Source organism: Lacerta agilis, chromosome 10 (genome assembly GCF_009819535.1).
Source record: "Lacerta agilis isolate rLacAgi1 chromosome 10, rLacAgi1.pri, whole genome shotgun sequence".
Classification (NCBI taxonomy): Eukaryota; Metazoa; Chordata; class Lepidosauria; order Squamata; family Lacertidae; genus Lacerta; species Lacerta agilis.
Window position 1 is genome coordinate 20,530,220 of NC_046321.1, and position 18,333 is coordinate 20,548,552.

At 45.8% G+C, this 18,333-nt stretch overlaps 1 protein-coding gene across 2 annotated transcripts in view; it reads right to left on the reverse strand.

The window, feature by feature from the left end:
• The window catches only part of TMEM178B (transmembrane protein 178B), a 251,184-nt gene extending 233,223 nt beyond the window's left edge, over window positions 1–17,961 (reverse strand). Inside the window, exons 1-2 of one of the 2 annotated variants that reach the window (XM_033162030.1) lie at window positions 17,464–17,961; window positions 16,748–16,762 (exon numbers count right to left, since the gene is read on the reverse strand). In XM_033162030.1, coding sequence (XP_033017921.1) covers window positions 16,748–16,762; window positions 17,464–17,845 — 397 coding nt within the window. In that variant the 5' untranslated portion in view covers window positions 17,846–17,961. The remainder of the gene's footprint in view (window positions 1–16,747; window positions 16,763–17,463) is intronic. The other variant, XM_033162031.1, reaches the window with a different exon arrangement.
• Between the last annotated feature and the right edge of the window lie 372 nt (window positions 17,962–18,333).

Sequence of the window (18,333 nt, forward strand, 5' to 3'; positions counted from 1 at the left end):
ACCTTGCACAGAGAGTAACTGTCCTTGCACAGAGAGGAATTGTCTAGGTCACAGATAGGATGGCCTTGCTGGAGTGCGCATGAACCAACTCAGGGCTAAATGTCCTTTTGCCTTATATGTACAACAGGAAATGTACAGGCAGATTCCTGGGGTGGGGAGAGCCAGAGAACTGTCTATAAGAACGGTCTGAAAATTGACTTTTTTGTACTTGCTTGGCTGTCTGAACACCGCAGGTACCTCTGCATGCAGAAAAATAAATCTTTCTCTCTCTGAAGCCAGCAGCCTCAGGTGTCTTTTCTGCTTCCATGTTTTCTCACCGGGCGCAACTGTGGGAACCCGTAAGGGCAAATAAGGCTCCACCTCCTTCTTCGCACCCAATACCCCAGCCCTTGACTGCTGCTCCAGATGCTGTAGCTCTGACCCAGGCCAGTCCAGGGACTGTCTCAACCCAACTTTGTCGAAGACTGGATACGATAGTGATGCTACTCTTGCACTGCAGGCATAAGATCTCACACCTCCAGTTAAAACGGATCTCTGGAAGCAGATAGGGATGGAGGAGGAATTCGGTTTTGTCTGCCTTTTAATGAGATACTACCCAATTTGCACTTCTCAAACCCGTATCTGCAAACTGAAACATAGCACGCCTTTGAGCTTCACATCCTCTGAATTTTACAATGCAGTTCTCCAATCAAGTGGTGTGTACAAAAATATATATATTAGGGGAAAGTGTGCCTTAAAAGGAATACATCCATAGCAAAATCTTTGGTTTATCCAAGACTGGCTTAGCCAGACCTATGCAATATCCCTCTGACATGTTCAGACTGCAGAACATTGTCTTTCAATGTCTTGCATCCTCCTCCTTATCCCTTATGGGTGTCGTCTGTTTCATGAATATAGCCTCCCTAGATTTTAAGATGGGAACTGGGTAAGTATTCTCAAGGTCATACAGCCAAAGGTATTTAATTTATGTGGGACTGCACGTAGAAAATCAATCTGGGTCTAAGACATCCTTGCCCAAACTGGTGTCCTGTAGATTATTTGGACTACAGCTCCCATTATCCATTACCATTGGCTATGCTGGCTGAGCCTGATGGGAGATCAACAACATCAGTGAGGCACCAGGTTGATGAAGGCTGCTTTAACTACTGTTTCTGCTTATCATCAGGATAATTAGGAAATCATCTCTCTTTTTTCTCAAGACCAAAAAAACAAAACACAAAAAACACTATTCTGTCTGAAGCATTAAAACAATGGGAACGAACAAGGTTTTGATCTAAAAAGTGATCCTTTGTCATTCTCAGAGCAGGGGCTGTAATCTCCTTGCTTGCGATTATGCAGGAGAATATTATATTGATCCTGTAAAATATATCTGATTGCATCAACGTTATTTTCTTGTGCACTGGCATTGACTTACCCAGGAATGAATGTAATTCCACTGCTAACACTATCTTACTAAAATCCCCCAATAAATCCTCAAAGCAGGGCGGTTAGTAATGCCTTTATTAGACTAACTAAACAAGATATTTCTATGCAGGGCTTCCCACCATTGTGCCAATTCTTTTTTTCTTTTCTTTTTTTAATTAAAGAAGATAAGATTTCAAAGGTGTACTGGGCACACATGGAAACCAGGAAACTTTTTTTCCTATGCAGGAAAAAATGAGAATTCTGGTCGGAGGCAGTATTGCTTCTGAAAACCAGTTGCTGGAAACCTCAGACCAGGCAAAGTTCTCTGGCAGCTGCTCCATTTTCTTTGGGTTCACCAGTACAGAAGCCCATCTCCCTTTTCCTGAACCCCAAAGAGACACCTCTGCCACCAGGCTTAGGTGGCTGTTTCAGAGAATCCTTGGGCATCCAAAAAGTCCTGAGGAGAAAAAACCTCATTTTATCAAAGAAGCTAATGACCCCAGAAGATGGTACTGGCCCTACAACTGGCCAGGAAGCATCACTCGGGTGGTGGGGCCTCAAGTCAATATCTACCTAACCCTGCTGTAAAACCTGGACTGTTGGTCCAGGACCTTTATGAGACAACTTGGATGGTTGGTCTCAGCTGCAGGACCACTATCTATGATGCTGGACCTATACCTTGATCTCTCTCCAAGGTGCTGACTGTTGCTTTTGTTGCACTGCCTGGGAGACCAAGGATTGACCTCTCCTTGCTTGGGCTTATTCATTTATTTATTTCCCACCCTTCTTCCCCAAAGGAGCCCAGAAGAGCACCTCTTGGGAAACCCCAGTAGATCACAACACCCTTCTTGTGTGTTGGTTAAAGACAAACATGGAATCCCTAAGTAGGGTTAGTACCAAATAAGAATATGAAAGTAACATAACAAAGCAAACCCAGTATGAAAGTCGTTCCTTAGCTGTAGCCCAATACAATGAAGACTTAAATGCCAACCATAACATTGGCTGTTGCTGCAAGGGGGCTGGCAGACTCTGTTGAAACAGTGGCCTTTCTATAGTCCATTCAATCCCATGTCATGCCAGGGTGCACTAGGTCTGATCACAGGCTTCTGGGCCCTGCAGCATACCAATGACATCATCATCATGCTCCCAGGACAGAGGCTTCCATGGTTTTGGGGGCTTGTAAAATGTAACATAGATACCAGTGTGATGTTGTGGTTAGAGGGTCAGATTTGGAGACAGGAGACACAGGCTAGAGATGGAGAAGAAATTTGATTCCCTTCACATTTATACACAACTAACTCACACTTTTCAAAACAGTACCACAACCAAATCACAGCCATCCTTTGAAATTTGCACATCTCTGACCAAGCAATGTGGATGAAAGTGAAACAATGTGAACAGATATGCATATATTAGTGAAAATAACGTGCAGAAATGCATTATATTAGGGGGGGATTGCTTTGCAAATGTGTGCATATTAGGCAAAATGAAATGCAAACATATTTATATTAGAAGAAATTTGCACTAGAATACTGAAGAACATTCAAGAGGACTATATAAATTTAGTCAACTCCTAACCCAGGTTTAACTTCTCACTCAGCCACGAAGGTCACTGGGTGACCTTGAGCCAGTTAACTCTCTCTCTCTCTCTCTCTCTCTCAATCTAACCTGCCTCAGTGACAGAGGTGAGGATAAATTGGGGCAGGGGGTTAGAATCATGAACACTGCCTTAAGCTCTTTGGAGCAAAGGGTGGGATGTACATGCAACCACCGTCACCGCCTTTCCCATAGCGTGACGTGCCAAATTTTGCACTGTACAGTATAAGCCACAACAGGCACAGACTCCCTGGATGTTTTTACACCTTTGGGGTACATAGAGAACTGGGTGGCAGGAACAGGTGTTTCCCCTAATTCTGTGGTTGGCAACCAAACCAAATTTGTGGTTTCACTGCCATGTTGGAGCAACCCTAGGCATCTCTCACATACAGGCTGGCACAACACATTTTTCTGATGGAGGCAGAGCAGCAAATACCTCCAACCAAGTCAAGGTGCACAGTGGTACCCAAGACCAACCAACTTATTTCTTGGCAACAGATGCAGAAAATCCAACAAGCTCCTCTCCCACTCCTTGGCTATAAAGATGCTGTCATCATCATCATATAATATGCTGCCGTTTCAAAATTGCTGTGTTGAATAGCAGAGGCACACAATATGGCAGTGCTGCTGCTGTTTCAAAAGCAGGGGTACCGATACAAAGAGTCACAGCTCAGCTTTTCCTTCATGTGTAAATTGTGACTTGGCTCACTTGCTTGAGCTATCTGCTTGGCAGGTACATTGATATGGCACACCATGCTGACACAGTGGTTTGTGAGGACAGCATGCCTTCCTGTTGAGATCTAAGAATGGGTTGCCTTCTGGTTCTCTTCCAAGTATCTATCCATATATATGTGTGTTCCCAGTAATAAAACTGAAGAATTCAAAGTACAGGTTCCAGTGGCCCCCTTCCAAATCTTCCTTTCAGTTCCAGAGCACAGCAATGCAGACCACTGGAGCGCTCAAGAAATCACTCCCTTCGTTAACTGCTGTGAAATGGCAATACCAGATGAAAGCAATGAGCATATAAAGCTACACAAACATCCGCAAAGGTCACACAAGCTGAACACCAGCAATCAAGAGCATCAGGCAGACACTTGCTGGAGAAGATTATCTCCTAAGGCCCTTTGAAACCTGGCTGCCAAAAAGGGGGGGCAGGTACAAGCCGGCTCCCATATGTCTCCTATGGAAACCACAGGAAAATGTATCCATGTTCCTTACATCATTACCCTGAAATGTCAAAGGAGTCACCCTCTTAGCAACAAAGGCCATCAGAAACAGGAGGAAGCCATTTGAAAAGCCTTTGAAAACCAACACTTTCCCAAGAAGAAAGTTGTTAATTGCTGCCCATCTGCAGTGGGTAAGGCAGAGGCTATATTCACATCTAACTCACATGCCCCTGCCACATTGAAATGCGGCAGCAATTGCTTCACTTGTGTGACTGAGAAAAACCAATATACATGACCCAATGTAGTGCTTTCAAAAATAGTGTGCAGGAGCAGAACCATGGCACATGGGAAAGTGGAGCTAAACCCTTTCTTCCTATGCCACATCCCAGGAAAAAAAATACCACCAGCACTAGCAATGGCATTTTCACTGGGAGGTGTCATCCCCACTAAGGGACTGTAGCGATGGTTTGGGGTGATTTTCAATGGGAGTGAAGCGCAAAGGAGAAGGGTTATCACACACCCCTCTCCTGCAAGAACATAAGAAGTGCTTGTTGGATGGGGCCAATGGCCCATCTGGACCAGCATCCTGCTCTCACAGCAGCCAACCAGATGCATGTAGGAAACCCACAAGCAGAACCCCATGCACAAGGGCCCTCTCTCTTCCTGTGGTTGGTATTCCAGTGGCTGGTATTCAGAAGCAATGTGGCTCCAAATCCAGAGGCAGAGCATAGCCATCATGGCTAGTAGCCCCACCAATAGCCCTCTCCTCTGGGAATTAGTCCAATCCTCATTTAAAGCCATCTAAGGTGGTGTCCATCATCTCCTTCTGGAGGAGCAAGTCCCCTTTTATCTGTCCTAAATCTCCCAACGGCTGGCTTCATTGGGGGTGTGATGGCCTGGGAGTCAGACTCTGATGCTGAACCTGAGGGATCCCAGCCTGCATGGGATTCCCCGCCTCCAGAACCAGCTGAGCCGGGGCCAGGGCTTGAGCCTGAAGGATCCCCACCTGTGCTGGATCCCCAGGTGCAGGCATCAGCAGAGTCTGCTCTGGCTCCTGATGGGAGGGAGGACCCATTGCCTGCAGGTGCTCCACTCCCAGCCTCTTCAGAGGAAGCTGAGGCATCCCCTGGGTCCAGTAACCCACCATCCTCTCCTGAGCTACAGAGGCTCAGGGCAGAGAGGCGAAGGGAGTTAAGTGTCTGCAGGAGGAGTGCTCGCCTCCAGGCCCGGAGGAGAGGCGAGTCTCCGGAGGATCGGGACCGCCCTAAGCATAGGGCCAGATAAAAGCCAGCCAGACCCAGCCCAAGTTGCGTGAGCAACTTAGTTGCAAGCGTGTGCTCAACCTGCAACCTTGTGCCTGAACCTGCCTTGGACCTTGATCTGCTCCCTGCCTCGCTCCCTGCCGGATTGACCTCCTTTGGACCCCTAGACCCAGGACTGGATTTGGACCTCGCTTCATGGACAAACCCTTGGGGCCAGCACAGGGTGGTCACAAGTTCTAATGTTATGAGAGAGGGAGAAAAACTGTCAGCCTGGATAGCTCACTTGGTTAGAGCATGGTGGCGCTGTGGATTAAACCACAGAGCCTAGGGACTTGCCAGTCAGAAGGTTGGCGGTTCGAATCCCCGCAACGGGGTGAGCTCCCGTTGCTCGGTCCTTGTTCCTGCCAACCTAGCAGTTTGAAAGCATGTCAAGTGCAAGTAGATAAACAGGAACCCCTCCGGTGGGAAGGTAAACGGTGTTTCCGTGCGCTGCTCTGGTTCGTCAGAAGCGGCTTTGTCATGCTGGCCACATGACCTGGAAGCTGTACGCCGGCTCCCTCGGTCAGTAATGCGAGATGAGCACCGCAACCCCAGAGTTGTCCGCGACTGGACCTAACGGTCAGGGATCCCTTTACCTTTACCTGTTACTAATAATGCCAAGGCTGCAAATTTGATCCCTATGTGGAACAGCTGCATATTCTTGCTTTATAGCAGGGTGGATGAGGTGATCCTCTGGGTCTCCTCCAACTCAATAATTCTATGATTTACTCCATGCCATGCACCATTTTATAAACTTCTATCAAGTCACCACTTAATAATAATATTTTTAAAAAGATGAATATTGTTATTGTTATTGTTATTGTTATACCCTGCCCATCTATCTGGGTTGCCCTAGCTGCTAAAATGTTCCAAGTGCAGCAACCTTTCCTCACAAAGGAGACACTCTATCCCCTTGATCATGATCAGGCCCACCCATGCAGGTGATATTTTTTTAAAATTAAAAGCAAGATCTATTAATTGCCCGTATTGCATTTAAATCTATTTGGCCCCGAGTAGCCACCCAGGCAGTGCAGAAAGTGGCAGAGAATTACTACCTGGTCTGCAAGAAACCCCGTTGTACCTAACAAGCCATCCACCATCTGATTGATGGTAGAAACTCAGGGAGGATTCAGACAATCTGATTTCTATCCAAGCAGTAAGTCCAACAGCCTCCAGGCAGAGAATCAAGTCGAATTAATTCACCTGATAGGGTCCAATCCTCAGTGGACTCAACAGCCGAAATCTCAAAAACCTATGGAAATCTAGTCTCTCAATGTGGTGACTGCACGGTCCATTTCTCACTAATTTACAGACATCAGGAGCCATGGTAATACTTGGTTCCCCACAGGGGAATTTAAGGGATTCAGGGCATAGACCCCATGACCCAAGGATGGCAGGCGTCTCACACACACAGTACTTTGCAATGTGCCCAGTGATGCTATGAGACAGAAGCAGGGAACCTCTGGGCCACAGGCCAGTGTAGACCTGCTAGAGGGTCCAATTTAGCCCTCAAGGCTATATTCCCCCCCCCAAACAAAAATTCCTGCCAATCAGCTGCCAAGACAGGATGACATCAGCTGAGGGATGGGGGTTCACCAGTGCTTCACCATTGCTTTTCCTACAGGGAATGTGCTGGCAAAACAGGACACCGCACCCCACACCATGTGGGTCAACTTTGACAGTGGGCAGGACTGCCCACCTACCATTCACATGATTCCTCATCCTTGCTATTGGTGAAGTTTTTTTATTTAAAAAATAGCTTTTAAAAGAGTGGGGGGCAGTAGATTCATGACCCACTGCAAAAGCTCCCCTGGATCATCACCCCCTAACAAGACTCCTGATCCGCCACATCTCTGGGGGCTTCCATGTCTGGAGGAACCATTACTCAGTAAAGAGTTGTGAGGATCCACTTTGTGACAACCTGGTTCTGCTTGAATCCAACAGTCAGCATTCATTGCCCGACATGACAGCATTGACGTCGTCTGACAGCCATTTTTTTCCCCTCAACAAGCATTGAATTTTGCAATTGCCTCATCTCTGCAAAGATGTCACATAACGTTTTAAACGCTGCAAGGGAAGGGGTCAGTCCCGGTGCAGCTACTGTGAGATAAGCAGAAGGTTGATCTTGCCGTGGGGGGGGGGATCACATTCTTCCTGGGGAGGGGTCAGACAGGCAGGCAAGCGACAGGATGGAGAACAAAATGGGAAAGAAGCACAAAGGGACAGAGGAAGGGGGATGTGGTCGGGGCAGACCACCCTAGGTGTCTTCACTGAGGGGGGTGACATTGGACCCTCCACCCTCCCATGACTCCCAAGCCTACCCTGAGCCATTGGGGGAAGGGGGGAGCTGTGCCAGTTTGCCAGCGGCATTCCCCCCTTCCACCTTCATTTTGACAGCTGGGGGAGGCTTGGGAGTTGCTGGCGGGCGGCGCACCAAATGCCCGCCATCAGCGGCTCACACCACCCCTGGCTGCTGGGCGCACGTGCCGCTCTGTGCACCCAAGCGGCTATCCTGTGCCTAGGAGGGCACCCTCCGCACCCCACCCCCCTAAGGATTGTGCTCTGCCCCCCCTCAAGAGCCCCCCCCCATGAGCACGCCCACCCTGGGCAGCACAGGCATATGCTCCACCACTGGAAGCACAGGAAAGGAAAAGACCTGGGGAAGCGGGAAATTTGCAACCCAACAGATCAGAATTCTTAATATTTCTGTCAATCCTTTGCCAAAAGGGCACCATTATCTCTAGACCAGGGATGGGGAACCTATGACCCTCCAGATATTGTTGGACTACAACTCCTATCATCCTTGACCGCTTTGCCATGCCGGCTGGGGCTGATGGGAGTTGGAGTTGTACAACATTTGGAGGGCCACAAGTTGCGCACCCCTGCTCTAGAATTATGCCTATCTGGACTGACCAACTGAAGCTATTTACCATCTACTTCATAGCTGTCAGGGCAGGCAGTCTGGAATCAAGCAAGCATCCAACAGAAACTTCAGTAGCTAAGTGGGAACAACAGTCAGTCTGAGAGCAGCTCCGCCTGTACCTGAACAACAGTTGTTCAGACTCTGGAGCTAGACCACAATCAGAAACCTTACAGAACCAGGTGGAAACCTATTACCTCCCAGTATCACCTGATCTCTCCTGAACTGATAACTGCTGTGCCTCCTCGTTGCATACCCTCCAACATTTCTCTGACGAAAATAGGGACGTCCTAAGCAAAAGCGGGACATTCCAGGATCAAACCAGAAACTGGGATGGTTTCTGTAAATCCAGGACTGTCCCTGGAAATTAGGGGCACTTGGAGGGTCTGACGTTGTCAGAGGTTGTAATCCAGTAACATCTCAGTGGCATCACGTTAGCTACTCATGCCATACATAGTGAGAACAATCATACTGCAGGAAAGGCTGTAGCATGTGCAGCAGCTAAAAAAGCCAATGCAATTCTGGGCTGCATCAATAGGAGCATAGCGTCTAGATCAAGGGAAGTAATAGTACCACTGTATTCTGCTCTGGTCAGACCTCACCTGGAATACTGTGTCCAGTTCTGGGCACCACAGTCAAGGAGGATACTGACAAGCTGGAACGTGTCCAGAAGAGGGCAACCAAAATGGTCAAAGGCCTGGAAACAATGCCTTATGAGGAACGGCTTAGGGAGCTGGGTATGTTTAGCCTGGAGAAGAGAAGGTTAAGGGGTGATATGATAGCCATGTTCAAATACCGGTATATCAAAGGATGTCATATAGAGGAGGGTGAAAGGTTGTTTTCTGCTGCTCCAGAGAAGCGGACACGGAGCAATGGATTCAAACTACAAGAAAGAAGATTCCACCTAAACATTAGGAAGAACTTCCTGACAGTGAGAGCTGTTCAGCAGTGGAATTTGCTACCAAGGAGTGTGGTGGAGTCTCCTTCTTTGGAGGTCTTTAAGCAGAGGATTGACAGCCATCTGTCAGGAATGCTTTGATGGTGTTTCCTGCTTGGCAGGGGGTTGGACTGGATGGCCCTTGATTCCATGAAGAAGGGACCAGGTTCAATTTGTGGCATCTCCAGGTATGGCACAGAAGCACCCTTTTCTGAAACCCTGGATAGCTGTGGCCGCACAATCCTGAACAAGCAGGCAATGGCCTCTGACTTGGCATAAGGAAGTTTCCTCTGTGTACACATTGGGCAAGTAAGCCATGGTTGCATCTCTTCTGTATTAACACCATGCATTTCTCCCCACCACCACCCCCGCGAAAAAAAGTACAAGGCAGAGTCTGCTGGCCTTGCCTTGGGATGCTGGAAGTATTTCATACTCAGAAAAGAAGAAAAACATGTGAATCTTCCCCCAAACCAACAGAACATTGCATTGCACTCAGTCTTACCTTGGGGAAAAGAGGAAAGAGTCAAGAAACAATATGTGACAGATGTTAGACCCATCACTTAACGCATGATAGGAAAATACCATGGCAATGAGAGTCGTGTAACAACTTGTATAGGAAGAAACAAAGAATTCCCACTAGCGGCTCCTTGTCTTAGCAGAGGGCTCATATTGAAGGAGGTAAACAAATGGTCACTGAAGCCCTTAAATAAATAAATAAAAATCACCTCAAAGGCGAACTGAAAGCTTAGTTGTTAACAAAAGAAATAGATTGTGACTATATATGGTTGAGGTATTATAGGGAAGGATCCAAGAGAGATGGCTGGTTGGCCATGGTTGAGAACCGGATACTGGACTAGATGGGCTTTTGGTCCGATTCAGCAAGGCTCTTCTAATGTTATGTCCTTACATATGGGAGCGGATGAACAACAGGGAGGGAATCATGTGGCTGAGAAAATTATGCAAAAGTTATGGAGGCAAATTCCATCCACTGTCATGAACTGACAAGACAATAGGGAGGAGGAAGAGGAGGTAGGCGATCCTGGTGAGGGGTGTAGCCATGCCTAGGACACACCGGGGCAAGCAGGGGATGGGAAAGGGAGTACTCACAGGGTGACGGAGGATGACAAGGGAATGGAGGTCAGTGCATAGGAATCAGAGCAGCAGCACCCTTCGCCAGAGCCAGGGGGTCCCTATCTCCAGAGGGCCCCCATCTCTGAGGCATAGGGAGCAGCAGGTGGGATGCTCCAGGAGGCACAGGCAGACAAGGGCCCACAGCCCAACTCCCTAGCTGGCCAGGTGAGGCTTGCTAGCTCTAGGAGGAAGTGTGTGATTCGTCAGCAGGAGTAGGCTTGGAACAGGTAAGGGTCACATGTGTCATCAAGCCCAGATGCTGCAATCAGCATGCAAAGTACAAAAGGGAAGCATAGCTGATGTGCATAAGTGTCTGCTCAACTGTTCATGTTGATGGGCCTTGGATTGGATGCTTCTGGACCTCTATGGGACAGTGCTTTGTGTTTGACTCTGGACTGTATCCTGTCTGCTGGACTTCATACATGACTTACTTGGATGGACGCTGGATTGTGTTTCCTGACCTTCAGACTTTAGACTTTGCTTGCGTGGATTGACACCCCCCCAGACTTTGAACTTTGGGTGACATACTGACTTGCCACCAGGTAGGCCAGGGGTTCAAGACACCCACTACCCTATGCCATGAAGACCAGGGCCAGTTGCCCTTCTCAGGAGTTGCTGGTGTGGGTGCCACTTCACCACAACTAGAAAGAGGAATGTTTCAAGAAGCATACAGTCTTCCAAATGACAGGCAGTAGCCAACTAATCCATTTCATCTGTGTGGGGATTCCCACTTGTGCAATGGAAACTCCCTCCCTCTCCTCCCTGCATGCCAAACCCAAATTTGTTCTGGGGGAGTTCCCATTTCTCAAGAGCAGATTTGGAGAGGGCACAGGGTGTGTGGAGGGACTGGATGGAGGGGAGTTCCATTGCACAAATGAAGATCTTCCTGCTGACAGTATGAGTTAGTTGGATACCAACCAGATCTTCCAAGGCAATGTGCAGTCAAATGCATATGAACCAATATAATAAAAGGATGAACTGCAACAATACAAAGTCATTCAACTGAAAAGCTAAGGATCAAGCTCAGAGCCCCAAAAACTGCTAAAAGAGGAAAGATGGAGAATAATTCAAGACGAACAGATTTGGGATTCTTGAAGAGGGGTCAGAGCAAGTTTTTCAACCACAGATGGAAGCTGGTTTCACATCTTGTCTTACGCACAGCGATATCTGCAGGTTGAAGCCTGCTCAGACCTTGTCTTGCCCCCTTCTCTCATGCATACTTTTATAAGAAGCCTATATGTGTTGCTGCAGGTGTGGGTTCATCATTCAGCTTAAAAAAATATCAAAAACACTCTCACATTTATTTGAGGGTAAATCCTACTGAATCCATTGGAGCTCACATCTGAGTGAGCATCCACAAGGTTGCACTGCACGTGTCCTTGGGATTCCCTGTGGTACTCATTCCATCTTCCCTTTGCCTAGTTCCAATGCAGACCCATTGGGGTACTCAGTTTTGTCCCTCGTAAGAAGTAGGTGTGTATCAAAGCAATAGCTCAGAGTAACCCAGATACAAGCATTAAGAGGCTGCTTTGAAATCAGCAAGACCAAATAAATTCTCTGAAGCGTATCATGCAATCTCCAGTTGAAGTCGGCGTCAAGAACTGGGATTCTTGCTTTGTACCATTTCCTCCTTCACTATGGGCTTCATTTCCTTTCTCTCCAGAAACAGATCTAATACGTCTCCTAAAGCAATTTATCGTGAAAGCAGTAGGCCAAAGGAACAGCTCCTTGGAACACTGTGTATCTGGGAATTCAGCTAGGAGTTCAGGAGTATTTTAAAGAAGTGGTGGGGGGAATGTTCTAGGGCTCCATAATATCACTAGGACCATTCCCTCCAGCTCCAATGTTCAAGCTGTGAGTGCCGTTACTTATGTAGCTAAATTGGCATGCAAACACACCCCAGACCCCACAACAGGGAGGTATCAAGATGTGTGGTTTGGCACTTGAGATACATGCTCCCCCTGTCCATATCTTCTTTTATTGCTACTGGACTCCACCCCCACTTCATGTTATCCTGCTTGTTACTGTTGTATTACTGTTTACTATAATCCTTTATTGCTTTGATTGTTAGCCCTCTGTGAAACTAGTGATTAAAAGCAGGATATGAATCCTTAAAAGTGTAGGGGGGTGTGTATTCTGCATTTCCAAGGAACCGATGCTTCAAGTGTGGCAGCATCTACATTCTGAAACTCTGTGCCCACTGATATTAAGCAGGGCACCCTTGCTGTGCTGTTTTCAGCAGCTGCTAAAGCAGGTAAATTTGCCATGTAACATAATTTAGCATGGGTTTTAATGTTGTTTTATTTCATTATTATTTTATTTTTAAGCATTTATAAACCGCTTCGTATTTTAAGAATCTCTAAGCGGTGTACAACCTGAAAACAGTATCATTAAAACAAAACAAAAGTGCAAGACAGTGTTGTTGTTAAATTGCTTCTTTTATTCTAAAACAAAAATGAATTGCTCATGGGGAGGGGATGAATTACTCCTCCATTCCTATGCAACATGGAGGAGATATTGCAAGCCTTAGAAAGAGCTTGCCCAGTTGATCTTAATGACCAGCACCCATTAGGCAGAGTGAGGCAGCTGTCTAAGGTGGCAGATGCTTTGGGGCAGCAATAGGAGCCCCTGCCTATTCCTCCCAAGTTCCCAACCATTCCCCCCTCTGTTGCTACATGGCCTTTACTGGAGAGCCAGTGTGGTGTAGTGGTAAAGAGCGGTAAGACTCGTAATCTGGGGAACCGGGTTCGTGTCTCCGCTCCTCCACATGCTGGGTGACCTTGGGCTAGTCACACTTCTTTGAAGTCTCTCAGCCCCATTCATCTCACAGAGTGTTTGTTGTGGGGGAGAAAGGGAAAGGAGAATGTTAGCCGCTTTGAGACTCCTTCAGGTAGTGAAAAGCGGGGTATCAAATCCAAACTCTTCTTCTTCTCCTCCCTAATCTGACCCGCTGCCTCAGTGGAGGATGCTACTGCATCACCAGTGTTGAAGTAAGATTCAGCTGCTGCTTCAGCCAACTTCTGAGTGTGCAATTGGAAGCAAGCATCTAATCCTCTCCACCAAGGCAGAAAAATATCTTGGGCTGGCTGTGATGAGCAGCACATATGACAGAGGAGGCGGCAAAAGGTAGCTCAAGATCTGCTGGCAGTTGTCTGGATGATCATCAATGATTTATTTTGATTAAAAAAAATTGCAAACTGAACATCTCCCCTTCCCCACATTTGCCCAACCCTAAGGCATAGCTCAGGTGTAAACAACAACAGCAAAGTTCATGCAAGCACTGAAGTGGCAAGAGAATGAAAGTTGCTGTTATCAATATGAAAGAAAATGTTAACACAGCTATATATTGCAGAACATGGCAGGTACAGTCTGTCCTCTAGAGCCCTTGTTTCTGCACTGGATGAACGGCCACCAGTCCAGCATAAAAGTCTCTCGGGGTTTGTTTGTTTTTTTGCCCTCCAGCCACTTGAAGTTTTTGTGTCAGCTTTTTAAGGATTTTCTATCCCCTATAAAAATTATATTATCCCATTTTAGTTATCCCTTCTGCTTCTTTCCAGGTTCCAGCTATCAATATTCTTGAGGCCATTAATAAGTAACCAATTAAATGTTTATATAATAATCCTTGGTTATCTCCACTAATATACCCAACAATACTATTTCAATTGGAGTCCCCCCCCCCCCCGCCCAGGTTTTCCCAGTATTTTTGATATTTCTGCAAAAAATCTCATCCCAGAACTAGGCAACTTTGGCACAGTCCCACCACATATGTGTGAAGGAACTGTGAGCTGTACATGCCCTCCAGCAAGCAGGTGAATATGACTTATCCATTTTATCTATTTTGTAGGCGTTAAATGCCATTTTTACATTAGTTTCAAAGGTTATTTTATAAGGATGTTTTTCCCACATATCCGCCCAATCTTCAACACGATCTCCCAGTTTGCTTAACAATAGCAACAACCAAATAACCCACACATAGACTGGACTGTCTCAAAATAGCCCACATCTTCTGCTTGGTGAAGTTGCATCTTATTGGTTCACATACATACACATACACACACACACACACACACACACACACAACTGCTGAGATGAATAAATCTTGAAGTAACCAGTAATTGATTTTAGTTTGGAAGCTTGGTTTTCATCCTCAAAACAAATCCCTGTGCTCAGTGGCTACTCTGAGACATCATGTTCTTTCATTCTAAGTCTACGTCTTCTGCACCCCATCTTCTCTTGGTGGATCTCAGAGTTTTAGTAAAACACAACTTAGATCTCAGAAGCCACAAGACAGACTTCCCTTGCTAAATGGGACCAAAAAAAAAACATTTAGAGATCCTCTTCCTAAACCATCTCCCATTAACCCTGGCCATGAGTTATGCTAGCTGGGGTTGGTGGCAATTTGATAACATCTAGAAAGCCAGTGTTTCTTGCTTCCTTACAGTAGTGCTACCAGTAAATTCATATGGTGTTTGATGCTCAATAATCTCTCTTAATGCATCTCATTTCATTGTATGCAATGGCTTGTGAAGACTTTGCTCCAAGAGATAACCTATATTATAGGTCTTATAAAATGTTTCAAATAAATAAAATGGAATTGTGGCAGGGAAGACTAGACGAAAACCATACATTTCCTATTGAATTCAATGTATTAGACTCTTTTTTAGATTTCAAAAAATCTAACATAGTATCACGTTCCCATCAGTCTCAGTCTCAAAACAACCATATGCTTACGACGTATTTCCATTTTGCTAATGGGTAGTTGAGACCATGCATGGTTGTTTGCCCAAAACTACTGTTAGCTCAGGCCTGAGGTAACTTCTAATGTAGATTTTCCAGATTTACACCTGTGTCAATATCTGCCCTACTTAACAGTAACCCAGCTGAATTAGACCAAAGGCTTGTCTAGCCCAGTATCCTATTTCACAATGGCCAGCCAAACAACCCTGCAAAATCCAGAAGCAGGACATGAGAAAAATGCCCCATCTGCACTGTTATTCCCCAGTGACTGGTACTCAGAGGCATGTTGCTCTGCCTCTGGTGGCAATATAAAGTCATCATTGCCTGGGAGCCATTGACAGCATTTGTCTAATCCCCTTTCAAAACAGTCTACATTGGCAGCCATCACTACACCATGGACGAGCAAATTCTATAGTTGTACCATGTGCTGTGTAAATAAATATTTCCTCTTGCCTTTCCTGAATCTTCCAACAATCACTTTCATTGGGAGTCCCTGGATTCTAGAGGGGAAAACATATCCCTATTCTCTTTCTCTACAACACATACACTTTTGTTTGCCAGAACCATGTCCAACTTTACCCACCTGTTCCCTCCACTCAAACTAAAAAGCCCCAAATACTGTGACCTACCCTCATAAAGGAGTTACAGGAGTGTTCCAATTCAGCCCCTGATCATTTCCGTTGCTCCTTTCTGCATTTCCCAGCTCTACATTTGAGATGCAGTGACCAAAACCATACACATTATTTCAAGTGTGGCTGCACCAAAGATTTGTACAAAGGCATTGCAATATTGGCAGTATATTGCCAAGCTAAAAGCTGGAGGTTATTTGCACCTATGAGCAAGACCTAGTCCCATCATTCCTTTTGGTCCTATGGCAAGAAAGCCAAAGCCTGACCTAGAAGAATCCTTGGTTTCCCTGCTGAGCCTGCCAATCAGGGTGCTTGCTGTGATGACAGCTTCTGAGCATGGACAGTTGCCCATTACAATTGCAACAGGGCCAAGAATGCATTTCATGAAGTCACTAAACAGCCTCTAGCTCATAATGCCTTCTAGCTATTAAACCCCAAAGTTGCATTTGAACTCAAACTCATAACAAATAGCCAACAGGCTTCCAATTGCTCATTCATAAAGAGTGTTTTGATGTCAGGGTGTTGACCTTTGCAATCCTTTGTGTATAGTAAATGAACCAAAGTTATATATTTATGTAAATGCACTTGAAATCTATGCTGTAGACAAACATATTTTTTAACAGAGCTTGAGAAGGATAACTCTAGCTAAACAGAAGCTCTATAAAATAAAGGAAAAACCAGCCTAATCCCTATATGCAAAGGAAACCTTGCAGGTGATCTTTTAAATTCATCCAAGAACCAATGGAGGATATTTTGTTTTGCAGCAAAAAGTTATAATAATGTGGGCAGAAACCAAGCAAAAACAATCCACTTGTTCCTTCACATACCTTTTTTCTAGATAAATATTTAACTGAAGCTGCTTCATTATATACCTTTTTGCATACTGTGCTATGAGCAGAAGAAATAATCCAAGTAGATTGACTAACCTTGTTGGCCAAATGCTGCATGAAAAAGGAGGAAATGATATATGTGCGCTTTTTGTCAACATATGCCACTCTTTGGGGAGGAGGCATAACATTATTTCATTTTAGAGCTTTAACACGATACTTTTGCCAAATGAAATTCAATTATCTCTTTTTAAATAACCTGTAACCACTGAGCTTGAACATGCACACATTCTTTCCCCACCCCTTGCTGGCACTTCTCCTTGTTTGCTCCCTATCTGATGTTTAAAGAAGTCTATTTGTTTATTCAGAAGTAAGCTAGCTTTCTGGTGTAAGATTAGCGACAACCAAAAATTGGCAGGATTCAGCTAATTGGGGTCAAATTCAAAATGCTCATCTGGTTATTTTCTGCACTGTTTATGCATTAAGCAAAGAGTTCTAAATGCCTGTGATTTGTGGCCTTATTTTTAAAAAATTATACAAAGCAGAAGATTTGAGGACCATGCAGACCCCTTCCTATAAAGTCTATAAGCCCAGCAGAATGTCTCGACCTTCATGTATGTTCCAAGCCAAGTCATTCAGAGCATAGCCAACAACCATCCTTCCCACAGAAAAGAAAACTATCTCAGCTGTGATTGTTGGGCTAATGGGATAATCTGGTGGATGCACTTGTAGGTATTGTACAGTATCTTTGCACCTAGTTTCAGCTTATTCAATCTACTTATTTTGGACAACTGCTTCTGAAAAAGAAACCCTACCTTTAGCAATGAGCTCCTCCAAGTCCTGGTCAAATCCCAGCCGGTGGCATTTCCTCCACAGCCCCATATTAGTAGAGTTGTACTGTCTGTTGCACTCATCAACGGCACTCATGGCAAAGAGCTGCCTCCTGTTTCTTGCCAAGAGAAGTTTCCCTTCCCAACGGTCCAATCTAGACCTGCTGGCTCTGAGGGGCAGGTTGTTGTTAGAGTTGTAAATGAAGCCGGGGTCATTCCTCCGGGTGGTGATGCTTTTGCACCGTTCCCTGTGCTTCCTGGCATCGGTTTCGTACCAATGGTCAGAGCAGATTGCCACAGCCAGCATGCCTAGAGCACACAACGCTAAAGAGAGACCGGCATAGAGCAATAACCTTCCGGCAGCCATACCTTAGCTTCACAGAAAGACCATGGACATCTTCACTAGGAGGCAGAAAGCCCTTTGAACTGGATACCAGGTATGAGCCCAGCTCTTGGGCAGGTGTCACTAGACAATGGCTTCCTTCAGTGGAGAAGCAGGTGGAGATTCATCAAACTCTGGGGGAAGTAAGGAGAGAAAAAACTTATGCTCCAGAAGGAAAGAATCCTGGGCGCTCATTCACTTTTTCCTATGGGCAAAAGTAGGTGGGGGTGGCAAAATGGCCAGGAAATTCTGAAGCTTCGGCTTCAATCAGTCTGCTAAGGTCTTGTCAGTGGCCAGGAAACGGCAGTCAGTGGTAAACAGCCATCCCTTTCTTGTGTCTGGCCATCTGGATCAGTCTATTGAGCCTTCCAGACTGAACCCACTCAGAAATACCAGAGGGGGGCTTTAGATAGACAGATATTCTACCTCTCTCAGCCCTTTAAGGGGGCCACATTCAATGAGTAGAAACGCTT